We start from the raw sequence: 27,832 nt of genomic DNA, 5'->3' as shown, positions 1-27,832 counted from the left end.
CTTGGTTTTATTGATTCTTTGTACTGTTTTCTTTGTTTCCAATTTATTTATTTCAGCCCTGAGTTTGATTATTTCTTGCCATCTATTACTCTTGGGTGTGTCTTCTTCTTCTCCTCCTCCTCCTCCTCCTCTTTCTCCTTCTCCTCTTTCTTCTTCTTCTTACAGCTTTCAGGTGTGTGTGCCTTTGAATTGCTAGCATAAAAGCTCTCCAACTTCTTTCTGAAGGTACTTAGTGCTATGAACTTTCCTCTTAGCACTGCTTTCATTGTATCTCATAAGTCTGGGTATTATGCACATAAATCTGCTTATGTGTAATCATTCAAATAGTCCCTTAAATAGATCACAGTATATATTAGAAAAATCATTCCCACACTTAAGTGGATTTCTACTTTTTCTACTGCTTTTATTACAGTTTTAAAGATAGCTTCTAGTGATGCCAGGTACTATTCACGGCAAGTACTTCTCATATGTCATTTTGATTTCTTAAACATTTTAAGCAAGATATTACCAAAGAAATTAAATCCACAAAGAGTGATACATTTACTCATTTAGAATTGGCAATTTATTATCTATAAAAATTGATATTTCCATGTAGGCAACAAAAGCACTGTTTTAGTAGGGTGATACAAGTTGGTTGTAACAACTTACTATCAGGGATTTGGACACAAATTCTAAATTTCAGCTGTCATGTAAATATTTGTTGGACTTGAAGAAGCTCATTTTCTTGTGGGCTTTGACAGTCATCTGCAGAGGAAAATGGAAATTTGTAGCTTTAATATACATAATAAATGCTGGAAGAGATTTATTCAGATTATAGAAGCTTCATAAATTCAATCAAAGGATTATGAAGATAATTATGTAAAGAAAACTCAGCAGCTAAAAATTTCTGATCACTTACATTAATTATCATCATCATCATCATCATCATTTTGTGTAGGATTTAGTCTGGTCTTCAAATGATGGCACTCCCCTGCCCCAGCCTTCTGAGAGCTAGGATGACAGGTGTGAGTCACCATTTCCAACTCAATTAACCATCTTAAAATGCCTGCAGTCAGTCCTGCCCCTTTAAAAATCCTCCTCATCTCTAAATGTACAGGGATTTTATTCCAAATTACAAAACTGCCATTCACTTAACCGCCTCCTTTCTTTATGGGCAGAGAATACTCCCATTGTGATTCTCAGAAGAAAGAAAAGGGAAGCGAGCCTCTCACTCTCTCAGACCATTGTTCTTACTTCTTGGAGCTGAGTCAGTTCTTATATTCCCCATGAAGCTTTTTCTTCCCCTTTGGGACATGGTTCAGGGAAAACGGTGACTTGATATTTAACCGATCCCGCAAAGCCTCCTCTTCCTCATCATATCTTTCATCTTCATCTCCTTCATCTTCCACATCACTGCTCTGAGGACTGGAGGTCTGAGATCCCAGTGGAGAGGGTGGTACTGAGGGGGGCCTGGGGTACTTAAACCCATCCGTCTGCCGAGAACAAATAAGGCACAAATGTTAAAGAAGACTTCTTGGTTTTCTCTTTTGTTGTTGTTGTTGTTTGTTTGTATGTTTGTTTTATTTAGTTTTGTGTTTGAAACAAGGTCTCTCTCCATAGTCCTGGTTGTCCTGGAACTCACAATACTCACAAACTTTCATCTGCTTTGCCTCCACACCTGGCTAGATTTCTCATTTTTAATATAATGGTCTCTTAAATTTTTAAATTACATTGTGTAACTAACACACACGTACACGTGCACAAACAGCATGCACACTCACAAATACATGTGATCTTGTGTATACACACACTGACACACACACATGCATGAATGCACATGCATGTATACACATGTGTTCACACAGACACACACGCGCAGGAGTGTAGGTGCTCATAGATACCCAATGAGAACATCAGATTCCCTGGTATTGAGGTAGCAGGCGATCACTCCATGAGGAGCACTGGCAACTGAATTCAGGTCCTCTGGAAGACCAGCAAGCACTCTGAACTGCTGAGCCACCTCTGAGTTCTTGGTTTTCAATAATGTAGACAGTATGGGTGCTAATGTCATTGATATTAGGTGGTCAGTTATGATCTTTCAGGTGCTCATAAACTTTGATTCTGGTACTATCAACATTAAAAGGGATTCATTAACCAACCACACAATTAATCACTAAAATATACCAAGTGCTATTACATACTGTCTATAATAATTATATATAATTATATAGTATATAATTTGATATTTTAGCAATATTCTCATAATTTGTTCTTCCTGCTTCCTCTCTAAGTGGGGCGGGGGGACAGGCAGACAGACAGAGACAGAGAAAGAAAATCACTTGCTGGAGGCCACAGCATGTGAGGAGTACAGCCAAACTGAGTGCCAGGTCTCCAACAATCCAGGGTCTTTCTTTAGTCTCAATGGCCACAGACATTGCTTTGTTATCCTTCCGATATTTTCAGAAAATTCCAGGACATGGGCAGCTAACTGAGTAGGCCACCGACAGCCACCACTAGGGAGAATCCCGGAGGCTGGTGACCTCACTGATTCCCAAGGTGGCACCACTTGCATCACTTTAGTCAGTGAGGAAGCAGCACAAGCTTCTAGTGACAACACCCAGCTGCCTCAGAGTTCCCGAGAAAGCTCAGCTGACAAACACATGCTGAACACCAACTGTGTGTCAAGAATCACGACGCCACCAAAGCCATAGTGTGGAACACGTCATCCCTGCCTCACAGGAGTGTGTGTGCTCGAAAGCCACTGGCCGGCTTCTGCTCTAGTCATTCTTGCACATCATTACGTCACACACTCAGAGTCCCTTTAAGCTCCTGGCACTTTGCCTGAAAGCAAAAAGGGAATTGAAACCCGAGCAAGCTACCACTGGCCACACTGCTAAAGAGGACAGACTCTCCTCCCTCAGTGACCATCAACTGCTGACAGTTTCCTCAGCTTCGGGTGGACACATGAGTCCTTCTCTGTGATGAGACACCCATCAGTGCCCTACACCCATGTCTACACAGGCAGTGCTGATTGGACTCAGGGAGGCAGAGGGGTGAGGAATGAAGGAAGAGGAAGGAAGAGGAGGAGGAGAAAACATGAAGTTGGGGTGTGGGGGTTGTGGGGAGATGGTCGAAATACACTGGGCTCATGTATACAATTATCAAGGCGTTTTTAAAAAGAGCTCGTGTGGGCCATGCTGAATGGGACATAAACACAAGTCCAATCCCTCTCCCAAACTTGAATTTACTCTATTTCATCCTTACCAAGTGGCCATTCTATGGGTAAAGGCTTCCCTGGATAGGAAATCTACCTCCTGGTAAATCAACCCACTCTGTTGTTGGATAACTCTCTGAAGAATTGGGGCCTAATGGAACCTCCGAGCATCAAGGCAGAGAGAGCCGTAATGATGAGATACTTCTTTACAGCCTGAATTGGCCTTCTAGGTTTGTGTGCCTCAGTTCGCTTTGACTCACACTATCAAAGGCATACTATTGGCATATTTCGCTACTTCCAGATTCAAATTTTATGTTAGAGCTGCCAAAGAAGAAATGCCAGCTTTGTGGAAAAAAAAAAAAAAAAGCAAACAACACGTTAAATGTTTACCGTTGGTGGCGATGTGGGCTCCAGGTGGAATCTGTCGGGAAAAGCCCTGCTTAGGGTCAGGTGTCTGGCATGCTGGTAATACTGTCGAGAAAAAGCGAGTTTACATGTGAAAAACACATAACTATTTCAATAACCAAGCAATGACATACAGTTGTATTTTCCTGAGCCTGCGAGATTTGTCTCCACATTAACTGAGAATAAAACGTACTGTGGGTTTTCATGCAATATTTTGCCCTATCAGACATTTCATTGACCAATAGCTATGTGTGTCCCAAGTGTGAAAATAAATGAAGAAATGACCATCTATAGTTTTATTTTCTGCCAATATATGTGTCCAGAAATACCATAAAACATTTTGTGGGAGTATGTTAGCCATACTGAGCTCTGGATCAAATACAAACATGACTGAAAACTGATTTCATTTTTTAATATCCAGATCCTGGATGCTAATCCTGCCTGGACCTACGTAAGGAACAAACCTCTGAGGCCCTGGGCCTGTTCTCCCCTCAAATGAAGTAGTGGCATTAACGTAGGCCATGCTGCGCACCAGCATTGTTGGGTGTAGATTTTCTGCACCTGTTTCTTGACTGGGAAAATTCAAATACTTCATAGAGGAAAGCTAAGGTTTGTCACTTAGTATTAAATCACGCAGTTTTAAGATATGTGGACACCTGAGTGTTTGCTCACCCAAGGCACAAGTGAATGGAGGCACTGCCTGTACTTGTTGCATTCACAAATGGTGTCCTACATTATTATAGAATATAATTGCATTGCCTGTGAAAAACAAGTATGGTTTTTGCTCTTGACACTTTCTCAACTCCGCAAAGCATCTCTGCATGCCTGGTATGCATCGAGCTCAGCACACACCAGGGTCATGCTACATCTTGACGGGCTTTATACTATGACTGTCTTAACCCACAAAGACTTGTGTTTATGACTGGGAGAACTTATGCTCAGTTTTTTAAAAACACGGGGACACATCCCCGCGATTCCAGCTCAAGGTACTGAGCGGGTTCTACATATTGTGACTAGAGGCAAGGTTTTCGTCCTGCAGGGCTCCTCAACACGCTGCTGAGGGAGCTGCTTACTCTGCCCAGGTATCTCCAGTCCAGAAGATCTGAGAGTCTCTCTGTGCGGTTCCTCTGGATGATCCTTTGACGGCGTGACTGTTTGCAAAACCCGTAGAGAAACTGTGTCAGCTGGTTGCAAGAATCATCTGGCGAGCGGAAGCGCCGGTCTACAATGTAAATACCTGAAGAACACACTCAAATCAGAACACAACGTCCAACTTGGAGATAAGGAACATTTTTTATTACCTCAGGTTTCACCAAAAGCCATAAACCAGCCTGTCATCAGTACCCGCCTGCCTCCTCCAAGGCCTTCACTTTATCTTTTTCCTTTTCCAATGCTGTATGTTTTCTGTTTATTATTATTATTATTATTATTATTATTATTATTATTATTATTATTATTAAAAATTGCCAGCAGCCTTCTGCCGACGAAGCAGATCTTACCATTAAAAAGATATCAAGTCAGTACTTCTCTAGGAATTGTCACTAACCAGAAACACCAGGTGGGACCTAAACCCAGCTCCCCTCTTCCGGACTCCCTGTTCCCGCTTACAAACTTTCTGAGAACTACGAAGGAGTGAGAGCTGCCCCCTGCCGACTCAACTGAGAAGGCTTGTGCGGAGAACAAATCCTGGTCTAATTGTCTTGTTGCTAGGCAACGTGAACAGACACACAGTGAAATGCAAATTCTCCTTACAGTCGTAAATAAGTGATTTTTTTTTTCCCTACCTTGATGACACGGATCTTTAAAAGAATAAACGTGTTCTCACTGTAGTGGTTCTCAGCATTCCTAATGCCGTGACTCTTTAATACAGTTCTTCATGTTGTGGTGATCCCCTCAAACCTTATAATTATTCTTGTTGCTACTTCATAACTGTAATTTTTGCTACTGTTATGAGTCGTCGTATAAATATCTGATATTCAGGGTATATGATAGGCGACGGCTCTGAAAGGTTGAGAACAGGTGCTACAGAGTGACCATTATGCATGCTCTAAGACTATGGCTACTGTATCATTGCTCCTAGGACTTAAGGAGGAAAAAATATCACCACCATCAAACAATAAGTTAAAGGTAAAGTTTGCCCAAGTTCTGCCCTTTGTAATTCTTTCTTGAAGTCAATTTATTAAGAATACTCTTTCCTATGGAACTTCTACTTAAATCTACTATTAATTAAACAAGAACTATAAACTTTACTTTCATTTCAGGACAACTTTAGAGTTAGGCCCCATGAAGACCCTGAAGTCACATGGTAAAAGAAAAATCTCACCGTATGCAGAAGGGTCAGCCACGTGCTCCTGCACGAAACACCCAAAGCCGGAGAGGTTTGTGGTCACACTGGGGATGCCCATCACAGTGCACTCGGCTGCCAGAGAGTGGACAAAGGATGAGCTTCAGACCTGCTCCCAATAGTCACACACAGGTGGAGGGGAAGGCCCTGACTGCCCAGTGGAATCGATTGTTCCTGTGTGCCCAGCAGAATCGATTGTCGCTCCCTGCCAGGCATGGTACTAAGCCTCCTGTGCACTCACTGTGCAGGCGATCTTTGAAACCATCCTGTGAAGCGATGCTGATGGCATCCCTTTCTGACAGGTGAAGACGTTAAAGGGTGAGAAGCTGAAGTAAGTTGCCACTTCCAAGAATCGGGGACACAGGAGAGCTGGAGTCCTAGAGGTCTCGCGGGGACCCGCTGCTCTCTACCACCTGAGCCCAGCTGGCTAGTTTCTGGCTTTGTTCTGTTCTGAGCTTGTGGCTCTGCTTGGTAACTTTATGGAGAGGGTATGTGTTTGGACACAGCCAAGTTCTCCGTTATTATAATCTCCTCGACATATGCCCCACTACTCTCTTGAGGCTCCATCCTATGCATCCTATGAGACCGCCATGGATTAAAGTTGGATTTCAACAACAATGAAAAACAACAGAAAGCCTACAAACCCATGGAAACTGAAGAACTCTCTACTCAATGACTACTGGGTCAAGGCAGAAATAAAGAGGAGATTAAAGACTTAATATATTTCAATAAAGCCAAATGCACAACACACCCAAACTTATGGACACAATGAAAGTGGTGCTAACAGAAGTCAGGACTTTGGAAGAGCAGACGAGTGGTCTTAACCACTAAGCCATCTCTCCAGCCTATTGTGTCTTGTTATGCGGTGTTTGGTTGCTATCACTGAGAAGGCTGCCCTTTTTTAAAGGGGAAAAACAGTGGATCTGGGGGAAGGTGTCGGGGTGGGGGAGAGCTGATTGGAGTGGAGGGAGGGAGGCTTAGGTCAGAATGTATTGTATGAGAGAACAAGTAAAAAGAAAAAAATATAGAAGTGACACCAATAGCAGTTTTTAGAACTGCAAGGGAGAAAGACGAAATAGATAAATGCATTTTTAGGACAACTTTCAAGAACCAGTCATATATTGTCCGTTAAAGTTTAAATCATTTTCCACTACTGACAAATCACCCAGGTGGAAGGCACGAATTGTGCGTGCAAAATCACCTTGAAGAGAACATTTTAATGAAGAAAAGAAAAGAAAAAAATTATTAAAAGCAAGGTCTCTACGCTTTGCTTATTGCAACAGGACAGGATCCTTGGTTTGTGATCTGCTAGACCTGAAACAACAGATCAGAATAGCAAGAGCTGCAGGGCCCTGCGCTGCTGTCCTGACGGTTACAGTGCTCTCTCCTTACAGAATTTCAGATTGCACACTTAAGTGCAGGAATAAACGCACAGCATAGGGGCTGCAGAGCTGCCTCTGTGGGAATAAACGCACAGCATAGGGGCTGCAGAGCTGCCTCTGTGGTTAGGAGCACAGGCTGCCTTGCTCTGGCTGCAGTTCCCAGCATCCACACGGCAGCTCACAACCATCTCTAACTCCAGTTCCAGGAAACTGACACCCTCTTCAGGCCCCTGAGGGCACTGCAAGCATTTCATGTGGTTATACATACTTGCAGAGAAAGCAACAGTACACAAGAAAATTTTTAAACATATAGACATTTTGAAAGTTCTTCTCTTAATAATGCTTCTCCCTTTAACCTCGCCTCTGTTGTACTGTACAGCCTTGGGCTGTACTGTAGTCAATACACTTATTTTAGCACTTAGTTTTAAAATAAGTGCAATTGTACCTACATCATGAGGAATATGTCATTTTACCAACTGGACACAGGAAAGCAATGACCTTATTCTTTACAGCTGGAATAGAGTCAGAATGTTTGCTTTTTATTTATTATTTATTTCATCATACTGGGGATTGGAAAGAAGGCCTTGAATGTTGTAAATACATGTTGTGCCACTAACCCGGACTTCTCTTTGAGTAGGACACTTCAGTACAAATGCAAATCCATGGTCCTGGTTGCTAATGGTAACCATATCATTTAGGGATCAGAAGAGGAATGGCAAATAGTAAATCTGAGAATTCACTGTCCATTTGGAAAAAAATAAGCGGAGATGGCAAAGTTTCTGAGCTTATGACGCATCGGTTACAACACCTTACCCACCACCAAATGCCATGCTTTCTTATCACTAGCTGGCTTTTGAGAGACAAGGAAGTAGAGGGATTTTTGTGGCCAACTTTTGTTTTGCAAGACCCATTAAAATATTTAAAATGTGTCCTTCTGAAATAGCTTTTAGGGAACCATATTGGAGGAGTTTCAATTTTCATACTAGCTCTATCTACTTGATTTCTACTTCACACTAATGAGATGTATAAAAATGACCAAATAATATGCAATCCTCATAAAACAATGTCTTCCTCTTTGTAACACAGCGAGGCACTGGGCTGGACACATGCTCAGAAGGCAGCAAACCCCTACTGTGGAACAGTCACATATAGGTTTGTCCCTGTTCTTAATCATAAAATTGATCCCTGAGATGAATCCAACCCAAATCATTCTTTAAACAAACTGAGAAATCGAAGCCTCAGTAGAAATCCCCAATCACCTTTAACTTTCCATACACACACTTGAAATAACACGTAACCGAAACAGAATCGACCTGCAGCCGACATACATCACATACCCGGAGTGTAACCCCAGGGCTCATAGTACGATGGAAACACCCCAAGGTGACAACCTCGGACAAATTCTTCATAATCCATGGGCAGTAGGGGGCTGGTGGAGGACAGAAATTCCGGGTGCAAGATCACCTAAAAGAAAAAGTTCTAATGAAGAAAATAAAGAGAAAAAAAATCCCCAAGGACCGTTATATTTGCTTCCCCAGCGGCTGACCCCTGTCTTATTGCCAGTTTTGTTCCCAACTTGATGGGGATCACCTGTGACCCATTCATGAGTCAGTTAGCTGAGGGAAACGCGGCTGAGGGGAGGAAAGGTTTTGGAACGGTCCTATCCAAATTAGACCGAGCCACGCGACAACTAAAGTGTCTTGTGAAGACGGTATTTATGCCTCTGATCAAAAATGACACTTGACTCAAGAGAAATGCCGCATGTACGTGAAGGCTTGTGTGTCCTGGTGCGTCAGTGTTCAAGAACCAATGGATCAAGGCATAAGCACCTACTTATATGTACATTATCATAACTGTATGATATTCTGGAGAAGACAGAACTACAGAAGTTACCAAACACTATGCAGTAGTGCATATGCAGAGCCCAGAGTGTGTTTAGGACAGCAAAGCTACTCCATATAGTACTGTAGTGATGACTACACACCATTTTTCAGTTGTCCAAATTCAGAATGAATGATGCCAAGGTGAGTCCTAATACAAAGCAAAATCATGTGCCAACTGAGATTCATCAGTTGTTTCAAGTGGACTGGACCAGTGAGGGTGTTACAGAGAAGAAAGAGGTGGTGCCTGGATGGACATTTTTATTTTTTAAAAAAGGCTCTGGAATTCAAGCCTATTAAAGTGTATACACAGGACTTGGAAGACAGAGGAATGCATAAGGGACTGGCTGTGTAGGTGTGCAGAACCCACATAGGAACCAGGCTGGGGCCATGGAAAGGTAGGTCAGTGGTGAAAAACACTAATTAATCTACCAGAGGAACTGGGTTCAATTCCCAGCACCCTCATGGCAGCTCACCGCCATCTATTGCTCCAGTTTCAGATTATCTGATTCCTTCCTCTGGCCTCCTTGGGTACCAGGCGCACACATGGTATTTACACACAAAAGGGGAGATGTTGGGGCATGGTCTGATGTAGTTTGATACTAATTACTGCTTGCTGTCTCTGACCCACCTTTTGCTTAATAAAAAGCCATCCCACCTGGGCAGGGCCAAAGAAGTAGGTGGGACTAGAAAAAAAATGCTAAAACAAAACAAAACAAAACAAACAAACAAAAAACCTGCCACAAAAGAAGAGAAAGGAGAGAGACCTAAAGTGAAAAAAAGAAGGCTATCATGGGTTAAATAAATAAATAAATAAATAAATAAATAACAACAAAAAAACCACATGGCCGATGTGGATAAAAAATCTGGCCCAGATAAAAAACATTAAGAAGTATTTAGGATTATAGATGAGAGGTAACTTAATAGAAGTTATTAAAAACAAATAACATGAGATTGAGACAGGGATCCCGTGCCTAAGGCCCTACTATAAAAAGTAGTTTAAAAGATTGATATCTGCCCTACCCCAGGTTAACTAAGACTATTTTAAAATATAGCAAATGTCTGTGTCTTGATTGATTACTAGGTGGGCCTATAAATAATCCATATATATAATTTAAAAACAATAGACATACATGCAGACAAAACACCCATATGCATAAAATAATAACAAAACATTAGCATTTGTTTTAACAAACACACTTGCAGGGCCAGGGAGTGAGCTAGCTCATCACTCTGTTGTAACACACACTTGCACGGCCAGAGAGCTGGCTCATCACTCTGACCTTTCCATGACATATCTCACCCCCACCCCCCACACAAAATAAATAAATGAATGAATATAATTTTAGAATAAAATGCACAAAAGAAAAAATTTAAAGACATAACTCATATCAGATTCCTTTCCTAAAGTAAGTTTTAGATTATATTTTGATGACTAAAATTTCGGTAATTTCCTGGTGCCTACTGGTAACATTGTGCAATGAAAACAAATATTAGGATTAAAGCTCATAGTTACCTAATATCTAAGAGTATTCTAACTACCTAAAACAAGAAGCAGAATCAGTTCTCTTTAGAAATGTTTACATTTTTTTTCTGGAAGATGCTAAAGCAATGAGGAGCTTGTAAGTAATTCCCTCCGTAGTTAATGTTATATGATTCGTTTGTTTAGATATGTGCATGTGGCTGTGGGGATATGTGTTCTTGTGCGCACACGTGTGTGGAGGCCAGAGCTCAACCCTGGGTGTTGTTTCTAAGGAGCTCTCCACGCTAATTTTGATGCAGGGTTCCTCTTTGGCCTGGAGCTCACTAATTAAACCTGGCTGGCTTACTAGTGAGCTCCAGGGACCCCCGGGGTTCCCCTGAGCCCTGGGATTTCATGCATGCGCCACCAGGCCATGCTTTTACCAGAGGGCTGGAGGGTGGCCTCGGGTTCTCATGCTTGCATGGCAAGCACTTTACCAGCTGAGTCTTTGCCACAGCCTATTCTGCACGATTTTGAAGCAGTCTATATCAAAACAATTAGTTCCACCTTGACTCTGTCTGCACGGTTGTTGAAAAGTCCAATTCGTCTAATGGTGCTGAGGATGGGATCGGTGGAATCATCAATCATGTTGTGGGTGGTCACGGGAGGCAAAGACTGTCTCTGAGGGAACAGAGGGAAGAAAATGTCGGAGGTGAAAAGTATTAGTAAGTATGATTCATTTCTGCAAAAGGCCATTGACATTTCATGCACCTGTCTGTACTCAACCCACTGAGATGACGCAGCCTATCATGACTAAGCATTGTGTGTTTTGTGGGAAGAGAAAGAGTTCCAGAACTTTCTTCACAGACCAGGAGTAGAAAACTTCCGTTCCTCTCCTGCAGTCAGTGTTGTCATGGCTGCTTCTGGATTTATCTAGAGTGGGAAGGTACTTTGGAATCTTCAGCCAAGCTGAACTTGACTCATTGGAATTGTCTAGCAAACCACAGTATTAACAGAGGAGCCTCATGTGTGTCTAGGACACTGCCATAAATTTTAAAATAATGATTCCATTCAGCTGAGAAGTGCTGGCATTTTCTCTACTGTTGTGCAGATTCTGCACTTGTGAACATTTTCACAAGGCTCTTTGTTATAATGGTCATAGGTTTTGAGTCGAGTATATTAGTTCAAAAGGAATTGTGTAAATGGTTAAAAAAAAAACCAGACTTGGCAATATTTCTAAAAGAATCCCTTAAAAATAAATCATAAAAGCGCATACAAAATTGTAGTGAGAATTTGGGAATTTTAGTTTCTTTGAAAATACAGAAATATTATAAAACTATGTGTTTGTTTTAATCCCCGAGTGCGGGGATATGGGGCTGCGTCACAGCACCTAACTGTGACTTGCCTCATGCTCTAGCACAGGCATGATTTTGCCAGTTGCAGATAGTTTCTGCAATTGTTCGACACCTGGAATTCCAAGTGCTTTTCAGAGGGTATATAAACGCTAGGGCCCCCAAGAAGCATGGTGAGTTGTTGGTTGGCTGGTTGATTATTTTGTTTGTAGTTTGTTAAGGAGTTGTGCACAAAGAAGAAACAGGAAGAAATTAGATATGCCAACAGTGACGATTGATCAAGTTTGCTCCAAGGAGCTCGATGGCCCGAACGAGCAGGAAATAGTCTAATGATAATGTTTTGACTCCTTTCCTCTCTATCCTTTTTTTCTCTCCTATCTAGTGTTAGGAGGTAGAAAGGGGATGAAGAAGGGTGGAAGAAAGAAAAATCCACAGAGTAGTAAAAAAAATCTGACTACACAAAGCCATTCAAGGGACATTGAGTATTTTTTTCTGGGTGAGTAATAAGGCTCTTAAAGGTTCCTGCTGCCAACCCTAATGATTTGAGCTCCACCTCATGACCCACATGGTGAAAGAGAGACTCTAACTCCTTCAAGTGTCCTTTGATTCCCACATGCCCTGTTCCACAACCACAACATAAATAGCATGAAAAGAGAAATAATTTCAACTCTAACTTAGGACATTTATTCACAGGAATGAAGAAAACATTGCCTAGGTTGATTTTAATGATCATGGGAGATGATGGGTACTTTAAATTTTTTCTTACCTGAGTTGAAAAAATGGCTCTTTTCATAATGGTTAAGTCATCTCGATCCAAAATACTATTCATGTCAGGGATTTCTCCTCTGTGATGAAAATGGTGTCAGAAGTAAAAATGGCTGCCTCTGGTTAGGTGACTTCTAATTGTCAGGCATACATAGTTCACTTATTGTAATAATGCTAGTTACTAATGCTAACACAGATTTAATATGTAAATATTTGTTATGTATTTATCAAATTCCATCAGTATATATTTGAACTCACAAGCTTCCTCAGTTTCAAACTGATGTACTAAAGAGTTCCCCACTGCCTAGCAACCTGTATGCACAGCACACACGGTCTCCTATGTACAAGCTGTTTGCTGATGCTGTCAAATGAAAGTAAAATGCTAGTGTTCACCTGACATGACATCTTCAAAGGCTATAATGTCAACCATGCTCTGGACAGAATGCATGAAAGAGTCTAAGTTGTGACACATGAAAGGTGAAGCCCTAAATTTTGATGTGTAAGTTGTCCCATCCTGAGTGGTTCTCAACCGTTCTAATGCTTTGGTACAGTTCCTCATGTATGGTGACCCCCAACCATAAAATTATTTTCACTGATAGTTCATAACTGTAATTTTCTTTCTGTTATGAATTATAATGTAAATATGTGATATGCAGGATATCTCATATGCAACCCCTGTCAAAGGATCCCTCAACACCCAGTGGGGTCGGGCCCTACCGGTGGAGAACTGCTCTTGTGCACTCACCTCAATAATCCATCATAGAGTTTCTTTCCAAACTTTTCTTTCATAGAATGCACGGTGTCCCTGTTTGACACAGAAAGATTTTTAATGCAGATGGAATCATAACTTTTTGTGTTCATAGGTGGGTGTTTAAACGAGAATGGCCCACAGAGGCTCAATATTTGAATATTTGGTCCCCAGTTGGTGGAACAGTTTGGGAAGTGTTAGGAGGGGTGGTCTTGTTAGAGGCGGTGCATCATTGGGAGTGGGCTCTGAGGTGCCAAGATGGCCATGTAGTTCCTAGTTAGCTCTCTCTCTTCCTCACGCTTGTGGACCAAGGTGTAAGCTATCAGCTAATGCTCCAGTATCATGCCCGCCTGCTGTCATGTTCCTCACCATGGTGGTCATGGATGGTAACCCTCTGCAACTGTGAATGCTGAATCAATTTTTTCCTTTCTGGGTTGCCCTGGTCATGGTGTTTTGCCACAGCCATGGAAAGGTAACTAAGACATCATCTGTTGTGGAGGTGCTGTTGTCTCATTAGCATTCCTTGAAGTTACAGGCTTTTTTCACATACAGCCTCTCCTAGTGTTCCCCACTGGCCAAGTTAGCTTGGTTGAAGAAGAAAAAAAGAAATCCAGGACTAAGTCTTGGACAAAACACTTGACAGCCCAGAGAGCTGAAATTCTTTTTTGCTTGAGGTAACTTGGGGGTGATTGAGAGTGTGGAAGGACAGCGGATGGAGGTGTAGACAGAACAAGTTAGTGAAATGGTTGATAACTGATTGATCAGGGTTGAGTGTCAATGGAGTCACTATACTCATCCCCTTCCTCTGGTATGCACATTAGTTTTCCCCTGTAAAATATACCAATCCATCTTTAAAACCTACATATAGATACTTGCTCATTCTGAGTTGTTTGTTAGGAAGTTTTCCTAGCACAACACCCCACATTATGGGCATTGCCCAGTCTAACAACGCAGGTAGCATCAGAAGATAACAACGCTGTATTTATGCTGTAGTCATCAGGGAAGAAATGAAGTTCAAGTACACAGCTCAGAGGTCAGAGGTCACACACTTTTAAGTTCAAGAACACAGCTCAGAGGTCACACACTTAGGCAAAACTCCCTTCACGTGTTGCCTGAGAAGGTTGACAAATGTGACATTACCACAGCTGTTTCCGCACCGCCTGGCCCTTCAGGGTTTCCACGTTGAAATTGTTTGTCTTGGCAGGCATGATGAAAAACACTACCACCGTGACGTTACTCTTATGCATCTGGGGAGGGTTAGAAAACACAGTAGCGTCACCTACCAAAGATCAAAAAACACCTGGCATGTGGATCTTAAACACTGTTTTCACGTGTTTTGGGAAAACAAGAATATGCTGAGCCACAGAACGAGGACTGCTGAACTTGCAACACCTTTCAGTTTTAATTGAAACCTAACTCCAATCAGGAGTTGTCAGCAATGAATATTTCCACATCATTGGCCATTAAAGCAGACAATACTGGGTAATCATATCCTTGGTTTTCCTGTACTTAAAAAAATGGGACTTGATAGAAAAACATAAATCAAAATTGAGGATTTCTTTCCGATTCATCCTTTTCTAACTCTTTTTAGTTTACTCATACTGATTTCTACAAATAGGTTTTTAACGTGCTTCTGTCACATGTCTAGATGGTCTATGTGATGCATTTTGGCTTTTAGGCTTAAAGTAAAGAGACAGTCACGCGCTCTGCACTTTAGACACAGCAGATCCTATGCTGCTGCGCTTTAAATACACAGCTGCACTCAGCCCTTATATCCACCTTATGCCCATGGATGTGCTTGGCCTCATCCTAGTGAATGTTAAGGAAGCACAGTATGTGTAATATTTTGTCTTAGTGCCCATAGCAGGGTCATTTCCAGAATAACATTATCATTTTAAATGTTTTCTTATATCCCCCCTCAACCCCACCTCTCTCTGTGTCTCTGTGTGTATGTGTGTGTATGTGGTGTGTGTGTGCATGAGGGAGAGAGAGAGAGAAATAGAGTGTGTGTGTGTGTGTGTGTGTGTGTGTGTGTGTGTGTGTGTGTGAGGGAGAGAGAGGGGGAAGGGGGAGAGAGAGAAAGTGGTCAGAGGACAGCTTCTGGGCGTCTGCTCTGTCTTTCCAACATGTGGGTTCTGGTGATGGAAATCAGACTTGGCAGGGAACACTCTTCCTGGCTGATCCACTTTACCTGGCCAAGGTAAAAATCAAACGTCCTCTTGAAAGCTAGGCTCTTCACTTCCCACAACAGACTTTTTCCAAGAGCCATGGGCCACACCCCAGAGCTTTCTTACCCTTAGGAGGAAATTGAGCCTGGATAAAGATTCAAGGAAGATGTCTGCTCCTTTGTTTGAGAACTCATACCTCCCAGCAATGAAAAGGAACAAAGTCTTCTCAAGATCAAAGTCTAGATGCCTGAAACAAAACAAGGCAGTTCCTAATAAAACATAAAACATAACATCAACCACAAAATCCACAGGACAAGTCTGTTCAAGCAGAAAGGGGCTGGGGAAACAAAAACGTTTGTGATAATGGCTGGAAACATCTTTAAAAAGGAGAGAAAGTGAGAGAGTGGGGAAGGGGAGGGGGTGAGAGAGGAAGAGGGGAAGTGAGAGAGGGGGATATAGAGGAGAGAAAGAGACACAGAGAGACAGAGAGAGAGAATATACTGGTGTTACGAGTTGTTCTGAACAACCTGGTGTGGCATTTGGAACCCAGCTCTGGTCCCCTGCAAGAGCAGCATGTGTTCTTAATACTTGAGCCACCTCTGCAGCCCCTGTGCTTTTATTTTTGAATAGAGAAAAACCTACCCATAGAAATGACCTCGAACAAAGTCCTGAATTCTGGCCTTGTACATGGCATGGAGATTTTGAAATTCATGCACTGCGGAAAACTTCTTAACACTCAAGCCATTTGGAGTCACTACATCTGGAAAAGAAAAATAAAACCATGGAAACTTTCCTGAGAAGGATGTACACTCCTTGTCACCAGAGAGGGGTGCTGTGATAGACAGATAGATAGATAGATAGATAGATAGATAGATAGATAGATAATGGATAGATGATGGATGGATGGATAGATAGATAGATAGATGATAGATTATAGATAGATGATAGATGGATAATAGATGATTGATAGATGATAGACAGACAGACAGACAGACAGATAGATAGATAGGTAGATGGTACGAACCCTGCATTCGGTAGTTTCTTTAAAAGGCAGTTTTGAATTAGTGTGTGAGGGCAAAAAACAGGAGACTAGTGGGTGTGTGGAAGTGGCAGCTGAGATTTACTTTCCAAGGTATTTAGCAGTGAGGAATAAAAGGACAGTATGCAACCCTTTAACAGGACAGCTCCACAAGCAAAAACTCCCTTTAGAATAAGGGGAAAAAAACAAAGCATGTGAGTAATCTCAAAGAGGGGGCACTGTGGACAGAGAGAAGCAAAGGAAGATCAGGAAATGAAGGCACTGCCAGCCAAACTTTTGTAAGAGCCAACGGCATGAGACTGAGCCTGAGCTGGTTGGGTTTTGTCAACATACCAGCATATCTGGGAAGAGGGAGCTGTAACTGAGAAAATGCTTCTGTGAGTCTGTAGGCAATCTGCTGTACATTTTCTTGACCAGTGATTGATATCTGAAGGCCCAGCCCAGTGGGTGGGGCCACGTCTGGCCAGACTCTCCTGGGTGCTACAAGAGAGCAGGCTGAGCAAACCACAGGAGCAAGCCAGTAAGCAGCACTCCTTCATGACCTCTGCTTCAGCTTTTGCCCTGACTTCCTTAGTGATGAACTTCGATGAGGCCATGTAAGATGAAACAAACCCTTTTCCTTCCCAAGTTGCTATAGGTCCTGGTGTCCATCACAGCAACAGAAATTCTAACTAAGACCGAGTCCACGAGAACCCCAAACCCAAGGGAACATTGGGCAAGAACAAACAGCACAGCACAGCCCTTCACCTGCCACTGTTCTGCCCTGGAGCTCTTGGGTATTTAGTTTTTAAAGACCCTCAGGCTGCACATGAACTGCAAGCAAGACCACAGCAATTAATTAAGCAAGGACGCTGCAAGCATTAGGGGTGGCACACTGAGCCTCTGCAGTTACCAGGCTTCCTCTTCAGCATGTGCTCCGCCTCAATGGCCGTGATCTCTGACACTGTGGTGAACACGTGCGCGCAGTGCACAGAGGCCCGCTCCATGCAGTAGCGGTGGTAAATCTGCCTTTCCCCTGCCTCCTTGTCTATGTCGAACTGTTGAAGACAAACACATATTCCTTACGCAACCCTCACCACAAGCAAAGCGAAAGCCACCATTCATGAGTTGTTCTTCCTCAAAGCTGCTGGAAGTTCTAACTCCGTCAAAGGCTAGTGGATATTAAGCCACTTGCTAAAGTATAAAATTGGTATTTTTAAAAGCACTGTTTGCTTCTTCCAAACTGTCATTTCATCCCCTATAAAATTTCGACATTTATTACACGTTTTCTTATCCCACAGTATATATGTATAAGGATAATTTTAATCTCCAAAGATTTTACATTTTCCCATAAACAGTGAAGCATAAAAAAAAAAGTTGTTAGAAAAATAAAGGGGCGTGGCTGGAGAATGGCTCAGCAGGTAAGAGCACTGGCTGCTCTTGCAGAGGACACAGGCTTGATTCCCAGCTCCCACGTGGCAGCTCACAACCATCTGTAACTACATTTTCAGAAGACTAATGCCCACTTCTGGCCTTGGAATGCACCAGACACACACATGTTGCACAAGCATACATGTACGCAAAAACACCTACACACATAAAATAAAACGAAGCTGACAGTAAACTTGACACTGAAAGCCTGGGTAGCTACTTTTTTATTTAACTTGCTGAGAGAAAAAGGCTGTGTGATTTCTCTGTTCTGGGTTACATACTCCTCCCAAGCTAATTCCAAAGAGTGCATGCTCACTTTAAATGGATGGCATGCTAGGTTGTGGGCTCATCTGTCTTTTTGGTTTGATTTTGGTTTGCTTGTTTGTTTGTTTTTCGAAACAGGGTTTCTCTTTGTAGCCCTGGCTGCCCTAGAACTCACTCTGTAGACCAGGCTGGCCTCCAACTCAGAGATATACACCTGACTCTGCCTTCCTAGGTGTGCATGACCACTGCCTGGCTTGGTATCATTTTTAATATATTTCTATGAAATATCATAGTGTATGCCAGCTATTTTAGCTAAAAACAAACAAAACAAAAAACAAAAAAACAAGAACCTAGAAAACATATCTTTAATTAACCTTTAAATACTTGGACTTCTTTCATTTCACTTACTCAGTGTCATATCTCACAAAGCTTCCTGTGACACCGGCAGTGTCTAAGAGAAAATAAGACAAATTTATAGGCAGCATCATTGGATGTCTTTAACATGTGGCTCAGCTCTGTTGTCCACTGTCATATTTAATCCTTATAAAACTCACTCAGGTGTTCTGTCTTCATTTTATAGGCAGGAAACAGAACCTTCAGAGGTCAGGAAAGTTGCCCAAGGTCACATTTATATTAAATGTCTTATTTGAGGTGTATAATTTGATGTTTAAATATTGCCTAAATCTATATCTGCTGTGAGCACTGGATCTCCTACTGTAAAAAAAATGCTTATGAATTTAACTCAAAGCTTGATTTTTGACTTGTTACACGCTAGCGCCTGGCAGAATAGTTCATGAGAAAGATGAACTTGAGGTACATATTGTCCATCTGAACATACTTGAGACAGATAATCATCCCTGAAGGCTTAATGACAAAACTGTTACCTTTAATCAAAAGGCTTATGGTAATCTGTGTTCTATAATGTGTCTGTTCTTAAATAAAAACTACCCACTGTGCATTAGTAGTTTTTTGTTGTTGTTGTTGTTGATGGTTAGTCTGTAAGAGCACACAGCACTCTAGAGTGGAGTCCATTGTCACTCTAAGACCTGCGCACTGCGTGGTGCCCATCACAGATCGCTGGCTTGCCCATCATTAGCTGCCTGTTACCATACACTGATTCTTGCTCTTCTCTGGTCTCCTGACTTTCTAAATCCCTTGTTGACTTTATTTAAAGCCTGGATCTTAGCATGGGCTGACCTTTTTGTAGGGCAGCTCTCATTAGCATTGCTGTCTGCACGGTGAGAGGCTTTCAAAAAGAGCCTCCCAGCATTCCAAATGTGTTCAAGATAAGGGCACAAACTTCCCTGGCTACTGATTATTTATTCAAGAATATGCATCTGTGGACGCACACATTCTGAGTCATAGGATGCCAGAACTTTTAATTCTGGGAATGAGTTTTAAAGTTCAAATTTTCAGCTTCCTAATTTTTCTTCTAATACTTAAACCAAATCTTTAAGCCCTAAACTGACTTGATAAGCAAAATAGGTATCCAAAATGCACTTTAAAATGTATCTCAGCCGTATGCATGCTTTTAATAATCTTACTGACTTTGCAATGTAAAAGATGCTTCGGGGCTGGAGATGCAGCCCAACTGTTTAAGGCACAGGTGCTGCTCTTACAGAGTACCTGAGTTCAATTCCCAGCACTCACATGAACAGCTCACAGCAACTTATACCTCCAGCTCCAGGCAGTTTGAGTCTGTCTTTTGGCCTCCAAGGGCACTTGCACATATGTGGCATATACCCACACAGACACATAAATAAAATTAAAACACAAAAGATACTTTTATTATTCTAGCTTAACTGATGGAAATGTAAAAAAAAGATTAAACACCAAATGATCTGGGATCACAGAACTGGGCAATCTGTGCACTTTGAAGTTAAGCTCCCCCCCACCCCTATCACCCAGGGGAAACAGCTCCATGAATTCCAATTAGTGAAAAGGGCACCGCTGCCATGTGGTTGTTGGCTGAAATGTAGAGATCAATATCTTTCATCTTTGGGCTTCAGTGAGCTGAAAGAAAGGGGCTGCGGAGGGGGGTGAGGGGGGGGGATGGTAGTGTTTTACCTTGTCAAGCTGGTTGTAGAAGTCAATATTTGCTGCACAGAGATACCGCCCAAGTAGTGTGGCATGGGTTGTAAATATTGTGGCGATGGGGAGTTTCCTGGCACGAGAAAGGATCAGCCCAGTTCCAGCCTGCCATTCATGGAATTGAGCAATGATGTGTTGACCGTCTGCATGGTCTGTCACCTGCATCCAAAGCAAAGTGATTGGTGACGCCTGATCCTGACCCTTGCCCACAGCAGAAGTACAGATGTGGTGTGTGTAAGTCTTATCCCTCCTAAAGGGGTACGGACATGAAGCAAACTTAGAGAAAGTTGGGTTCATTGGACTGTTGGTCAAGTCTGTGTGATTTTAAATTTAAACTTCCCTTTTAGTAATGGGTCATATTTATTTTTGTATCCACAAAATAAATATACATATTGTTAACACATAATAAATATCAGTTATACTATTAATAACTTGAATAAGCATGCAGTCAATAGTAATATTCAATGAGTAAGTGACTCAATAAAAGAAGTAATGCTTTTGGAGAAATCAAGGGAGTCTACCTGTAAATCTACCCAAGTGAGCTTTCTTTAAAAACACCACCCCCCCACACACACACAAATACACTCTCACACCAAACTTGAGCACACTACACACACACCACTTGGTGGCTGGTCTCCAACTTGGGACCATGTCTCAGGCAGGAAGACTATAGAGTTAGAATTGGTGGCGCTTACTGGTGCCATAGGACTGTATATCAGTCATTGTGACAAACTTTTTCCAAAGCACCAGCCTGTGTTTCCCTCTACAACCACCAAGAAGCTGCCTGCCCACCTTCTCCAGTCAGCCCTTGGTAGGTATTGCACAGGACTTCATTAGATGGACTTATTAATGACAGTACTATCTCAGTGCTATGTCCTTAGCTCCCCTCCTCACTAGGTCTCTCATTTCTTCAGATCTGATTTCCAGCTTAGGTAGAACCATCTAGAAATGATGAGAGGCATTCAAAAATATCCTACTACTGTGCTTTGAGGAGTTAAGAGAATAGAGGCTGGGCTATTTAAGAAACTGGCTTCTGGTTCTCTTACTCTGTGCACCTCTGGGCTAATGTGCTGCAAAGGACTCCACCTCAGCCCTTAGTGAACAATGGAAACATCAAGAAATCATTGTACATGCACCTACACTCATACCCAGACAGAATGGAATGGTTCAAGGCTTTCTTGCTGTCCAGAACTTATATATACTTTCCATGATGTATGCCTCTTCTATGCACATTTTTATATCATCTATATAAGCAGGCAATATAGCTGGGTGTTTTATACATATGATTCCAACTGAAATATTATGCATAATAAATAGTAATAAGCACTGCTACTCTGCTGCAAAGATTTGCACATAGTTTAGGAATAGAAAATATTTCCTCGAAATCCTTTTTAAAAGGCATTATGATAGTCAACAAAAGTATTATCTCCAAATTATTGGGTCATTGCTGGATCCTCCTCCTGCGGTGATTTGCCCCACTGTTCTGTCTTTACAACACAAACTGTACCTCTTTCAAAAACCAGGCGGTTAAAGACCCAAAGATGAGCATGTCATTGGCTTCTCGGTCGTGGTGAGGAATGCCAACACCACATGCTTCCCAGAAGTCACCCTTCCACCTGTCCAGGTTCCAGGCTGAAGAGCTTATGTCAAAAAGCACCACGTAGGGACTCCCTTCTATCAGCCATCTTCCAAAATGCACCTGACACAGAAAGAAAACATAGCCACCGTCGTATTGAGTACAGCACAGGAGCAGAATGCGTATTGGGGCTTAGAAGGTATAAACATGGCTTGGGGTTATGACTTGCACGTGAAATGTACTCGCTCTGCAGGCTCACTTGTTCTGACACTTGGCCCCCAGCCATGGTGCTGTTCGGGAAGGCTGTGGAACCTTTAGGAGGAGGATCCTTGATGGAGGAAGGCCTTGGATTTTTATAGCCAGGGTCCACTTCCTGTCTACACTGTGCTCTCTGGGTGCAGATGCAATGTGACCAGCCAGCCTCCTGCCCCTGCTCCCATGACTATCCTGCCAGCTGCCATGTGTTCCCTCCTCTAGAGCCCTCTACAACTGCAAGCCCTTTCTCCCGTTCTTTTGTTAGAATATTTAACCACAGCTATAAGAGAGAAAACAATGGCAGACCAAGTGTTACTGTGCCAATGTGAATGAAATGTTTCCCTAAAGACAAAGGCTTATGTGTTGAAAGCCTTTGGAAGTTGGTGTTAACTATAGGGTTTTAAGTATATTATTATGATCGGATCATCTATACATAGTGATCCTTTGGACACCCTTTATTTCTGTCTCATCTTATTGGTCTAGCTAGGATTTCTAGTGCTAGGTTACATAAAAATAGTAAAATATGCATACATTTCTTGTTTTAGATCTTAGGACAACTTTTAGCTTGGGGACCATAAAGGTGCTAACTAATACAATTGATTAATTTATTCATGAATTAATTTGAAACTAAAAATTATTAGAATGGAGAGCATTTGAAGGATATTTGATCAGTCCTTGTCCTCTCCTGGTGGCTCTTTGCTTGTGTCTGCTGTGAGCTGAGAAGCCTCTAACCTATATTCCCACCAGTCTGATAGTCCATTTCACCACATCCCAGAAGCAATGGTGACAGCTAAGCACAGGCTAAAATTGTGAGCCTAAATAGACAACTCCTCCTGTAAATCATTTCTCGGATACTTGTCACCATGACCCAAAGTGTGATTGACCTGTCAAGCTACACATCAAGGAGTGGTGATGACATCTGACGCTTGAGCGTGAAGCAGGAGGGAGTGCCCAGCCATCTGTGTGCTGTCCCCAAGTTCTGCCCTTCGTTGCATGAGGTTATTTGAAAGGCTGGTGTCTGGATCACAGAATTTCTGCTTTTCTGCCCCCTTTACCTTCTTGTGACTCTACACTTATAGGCACTGGGTGTAATATCACAGCGTGAGAAGCCCCTTGTTATGTAACCCAGTCTGGCCTCCAATTTGGGATTTTCCCACCCTAGACTAGCATAGGCATTTGCCACCACATGGCTAGTCTGGGTGTTTCGCCTGCATGTTTGTGTGTCTACACCAGATCCCAAGGGTGTTGGGTCCCCTGGAACTGGCCTTACAGACTTTTCTTCCCTAACTTCCTTTTTGTCAAGGTATTTTTTTTTTATCACAGCAACAGATATATTTATTCTACCCCATACAGTGTTAAGGATCTATCCTACAGCCCCATAGCCTCACGCATGCTAGCCGAGTACTCCAGCATTGAACTACGTCCGCAGCCCCATCACAGCAACAGAAAAGGAACCAATATAGAAACACTTTGCGTCAAAGTTTGCTCTTAGTCAGTAAACTGCTATTGAATCCTGTCATCAGCTCTTATGATTCCAACCACAGTTTGTGGATGACTTTCTCTACTCTGAATCTTCCTTGGGGCTCCTCACTCACTGTCCTGTTAGGTTCCACAAGGTAGCCCAAACGCACTCTGTGTAAGAACAATCATTATCTTGCTTGTAAATCTTTTTCCCTAGCTTGGCAGATGGTCTTCTCTTAGGAGTGTGTGTGCATGCAGTCAGCTTTCTGGTAACAGTTCATTGAGAGTTATAGACAGAAGAAGCAGTCTTTTACCTGGCAGCCATGTTTGTTCATTGCGTCCATGGCTTTTCTGACAGCATCATTGATAGGCTCACACTGTTCTACTTGAGTCTTCGTATTATGCTCAAAATACGGACCTATCAGAAAGTAGTTTTCTCCCCATTCATCTGCTGTGGTTTTGGCCTTGGTCTGAATCACAGTATAGATGCCCCCAACTGTAAGGGAGAAAAATTCCATTATTATTCCAGTGGGCAATGCAAGAGATGAATTACTATTACTGTCCTATTTAAAGTAGCATTTTTACATAAATTTTTTTTAAGGGCAGGATTTAACATATTTTGAAGAGTGCAATTCTGGGCCTATTCTAAATCCACTTGAGGTGCATGTGAAAGTGGCAGGCTGGCCAAGAACTCTCAAGAGAGGACTGGAGGAAATCAGTGCCAGACACAGGATAAACAGCCATGGTCTGTTGTTCTAATGGATGAAAATCCCAAAGCTTCGATTTTACCAATGAAGCTCAGAGAGGCAGAGAAAATACCCAGCTGACCTTCCTACTCAGCTCACATCCCAAAGGAAGAAGTCAAAAAAGCCAAACATCAACGTGTCTGATAGCTCAGCTGATGATCCAGGAGGAAAAGACCTGCTAGCTTACCCAAGGGCCCAGGAAGAAAAGGCCAAGAGCTAAAAAGCAAAAAGCTAAATAGGCCCTTCTTCTCCTCGCTGTCTTAAATACTCTTCCCTCAGAGTCTCTCCTGTCTATTTAGTCCCTGTCAGCTGGTTTCTTGCCCCACCTCTTCACCTAGGGTTAACTCTTTAAAATTCTGTGTAAAGAAAGCTCCTGGACTAAAGGTGTGTGCTAGGCCTGAGCCACACCACAATCGCCTGTTTACAGTAAACAGAAAGTTCTTGGATTAAAGGTGAATGCTAGGGCTGAGCCACACCAAACAAGAAACAGGTTTTTACAGTTCACAATCTCGGGGTTCACAATGGGATCAAATATCCTGCAGCAATGGCCGTGTTGTGTGTCCTCAGCAGGCGCCCCTTTCCAGCCTGCTACACCAGGTCTCCAGGGGCTCCAGTTCCAAGAGGTTGGATGCCGTCTTCCAGCCTTTTCTGCACAGGTACACTTACACGCACGCGGGCAAGGCACTCACGTACATAAACAAAAGTAATCAAAATGTTTTTAAAAATAAAAAAGACAACATGTTCTACATGCCAGGGACTGTTCTCGATCTGGATATCAGCATGCATGTCACCAACACGTAAGACCCGTGGGACTGCAATTTTCATAAGTGGTCTCCTCTAATTCCCCATCCAGGTGTGTTCACTGGAGAGAAGAGGAGGAGGAAGAGCCATAATGGTGCCAGAGACTTGCGCACACGTCTTCAGGACTAATTCCAGGCGCTAACTCCACCCCAGCTTTCCCCTGCCTAACCCTGCAGAGAAAGCCTTTCTCTCCTGGGACACTCTGGGACTCCTTGACTAGAGCTGGCCCTGTTCCCAGGAACCTTGGCTTTATTCAGAAGCTGGAGAGAAGGAACTGGTGACTGAAAGGGGGGCATTTGAAAGAGGTGTGCATGTAACACTCCCCTTCTCTGTGCTAAGGTCAGGTCCTCTCTGCCCCTTCTTGCTAACACAGATCAAGGAGGATTTGTTCTCTGGGCTGTATTGTAAACAGAAGAGGCCACTGCTAAGCTGTCTTCCCTGCAGTTCCTAAATATGTACCAAAGAACTTTGAACAGTCAGCATAAGCTGCAAACCAGGACAGAGTTCAAGTATTCCCTGCGTATGTGTGCGTGCTCATGCTCACGTGGTGTACGTGTGGGTACATGCTCCTGTGGGTGCACATGCGAGAGCATGTGTACATAGACATGGAGGCCAGAGGTCGCCAAGGTCCTGTTGACTTTGCTTCCTGTAACAGGGTCCCTCACTTGCCTGGAGTTTACCGGTTCTGGCTGGACAGTAAATCTCTGGGGTCCACCATCTCCACCTCCACAGCCAGCCCTGGGACAACAGGCATCTATCGCCATGCCCAGCTTTTTCACTTGAGTTCTGGAGATGGACCCCAGGTTCTCATGCTTGGAAGACAAGCATTTTACTGACTGAATTACTTCCCCAGCCTCAGCAACCAGAATGTTAACTCTTACATTATGCTGGCTCTCAACAGGTGCAAGGAAGACACAGAACCCTCACTCAGTCTTATTTCCCATCTTCAAATGGCAAAGGTCTTTACTTCATTTACCCACTCACCCCTCTGCCTGGCTTTGTGTGAGCTTTGGAAAATTCAGCCTTCAAAACTCATCCACCTGTTCATATTCCCTTAAGAGTTTTAAGCCAGGCTTCTGGCACACTTTTAATCCCAATCTGTGAGTCCCAGACCAACCATGACTCATTGCGTCAACTCCTTAAAGTGGAAGACATCAATCTACAAGAGTAGACTCTCACATAGTCTTATAAATATCTGTATTATGTATAGGGAAAAATCATTCCGATTGCCTTAGTCTTCAGTTTTTAAAAAGCAGTTTATGTTTGTTTGTTTGTTTGAGCTTGTTTTTACCAATTTTATTTTCTTCTTTACTTTGTATTTTCCAAATATGCATAGCACTGGAGAAGGTTAATTTCATCATTCTCAGTGGAACACAATTTAAAATCTAATTCCAATCTTATCTTGAATTCCGAGAAGCATTTATTGAAAATTTCATATAATCAGTAATAATACAAAGAGCTAATGTTTTTTTATTAGTCCTGACCTCATAAGCCTTCTCCTTTAATAGAATAATTGCTTAATTGTCTTTTTACTCATGAGGAAAGAGCTTCAGCTAAACTTTTAACTTCCTAGTCTGTCATGACAATAATTTAAAAGTTGAACATAAACATGTATATTCAACCACCCATTACTCTTTACAACTCTCTCTGTCTTCACCCCACACATGGTTTGTGTTTTCATTGCCTGTTGAGAAAGAGTTTTATGACCCACAGACATCTTCAGAGCCAATGCTGCCCACGGCCATCCACCGTCACTGGGATCACCTATGGCTCGTACCCTGAGTTCCTCCGCACCTACCGTACAGCCAGTGTTAGGAGTCGCACAAACCTTTGTTGGTCACCTCCCAAGAAACTTCAAAAAGCAGTAAGTCTTCCACGGGGAGTCTTTCAGCTTCCCACACAGGGAGCCCACCGAGGGAAGTCACAGACAGGGAGCGGCCTCTAAGCATTCTTCCTCCACCCGTGTAGAGCCTGCAGGGACCTGGCTCAGCTAACCGCAGTCACAGCAGACGGGCAGGAGCACAAGCTGAGAGCGCTCAGCCTTGAGATCTCTGCAGGGCAAACCAGCAAGGTGAGGTCGCGTGAACTCCCAGCTGGACAGAGAGTGCCCAGCTCCTTCACTGCCTTTTAGGGCAGGTCTGGAGAGGGCAATATGTCACAGTTATAATCACACAGACAGCCAAAAAAAAAAAAATCGCAAGTGAAACCTGCTGTTCACAGCAGGGTAAGTAGCCAGAGGACAGACTGAGCACAACAAAGGTCCAGCCCTTTAGCCCTTGTCCTTTAGCCCAAACGCCTACACTGCCTGGCTGCGTGTTTCATCATTTGCAGAAACATGAGCAAGAGTTTCCCTCATAACGTCTGCAGGCTGCATGGCAGTGCCCAGAACCTGCCCCAGTGTCTACCTAGCTGCGGTCTTCCCTCCGCGTCTCCTCACCTCGAACTTCGAACTTTATTCCTACTTACTTTAAATGTACAAACTGAATTGTG

The 27,832-nt window shown here is 42.7% G+C and overlaps 1 protein-coding gene across 1 annotated transcript; it reads right to left on the bottom strand.

Moving 5' to 3' along the window:
- Positions 1-539: 539 nt before the first annotated feature.
- On the bottom strand, positions 540-27,602 carry GYS2 (glycogen synthase 2). The gene is made up of 17 exons (XM_084765699.1): positions 27,171-27,602; positions 24,110-24,291; positions 22,011-22,202; positions 20,480-20,662; positions 17,631-17,775; positions 16,342-16,459; positions 15,826-15,946; positions 14,672-14,778; positions 13,529-13,588; positions 12,785-12,863; positions 11,234-11,347; positions 8,662-8,788; positions 5,922-6,017; positions 4,672-4,835; positions 3,584-3,664; positions 1,234-1,472; positions 540-744 (listed from the first exon to the last, which is right to left on the bottom strand). Exons 1-16 carry the CDS (start codon positions 27,289-27,291, stop codon positions 1,248-1,250), a joined length of 2,115 nt encoding a protein of 704 aa, XP_084621825.1. The 5' UTR covers positions 27,292-27,602; the 3' UTR covers positions 540-744; positions 1,234-1,247.
- Positions 27,603-27,832: the final 230 nt, after the last annotated feature.

Source organism: Acomys minous, assembly GCF_964271855.1.
Source record: "Acomys minous genome assembly, chromosome: 17".
NCBI classification, from domain to species: domain Eukaryota; kingdom Metazoa; phylum Chordata; class Mammalia; order Rodentia; family Muridae; genus Acomys; species Acomys minous.
Note: the sequence above shows the minus strand (reverse complement) of the source record. Positions and strands in the feature narration are given on the sequence as shown.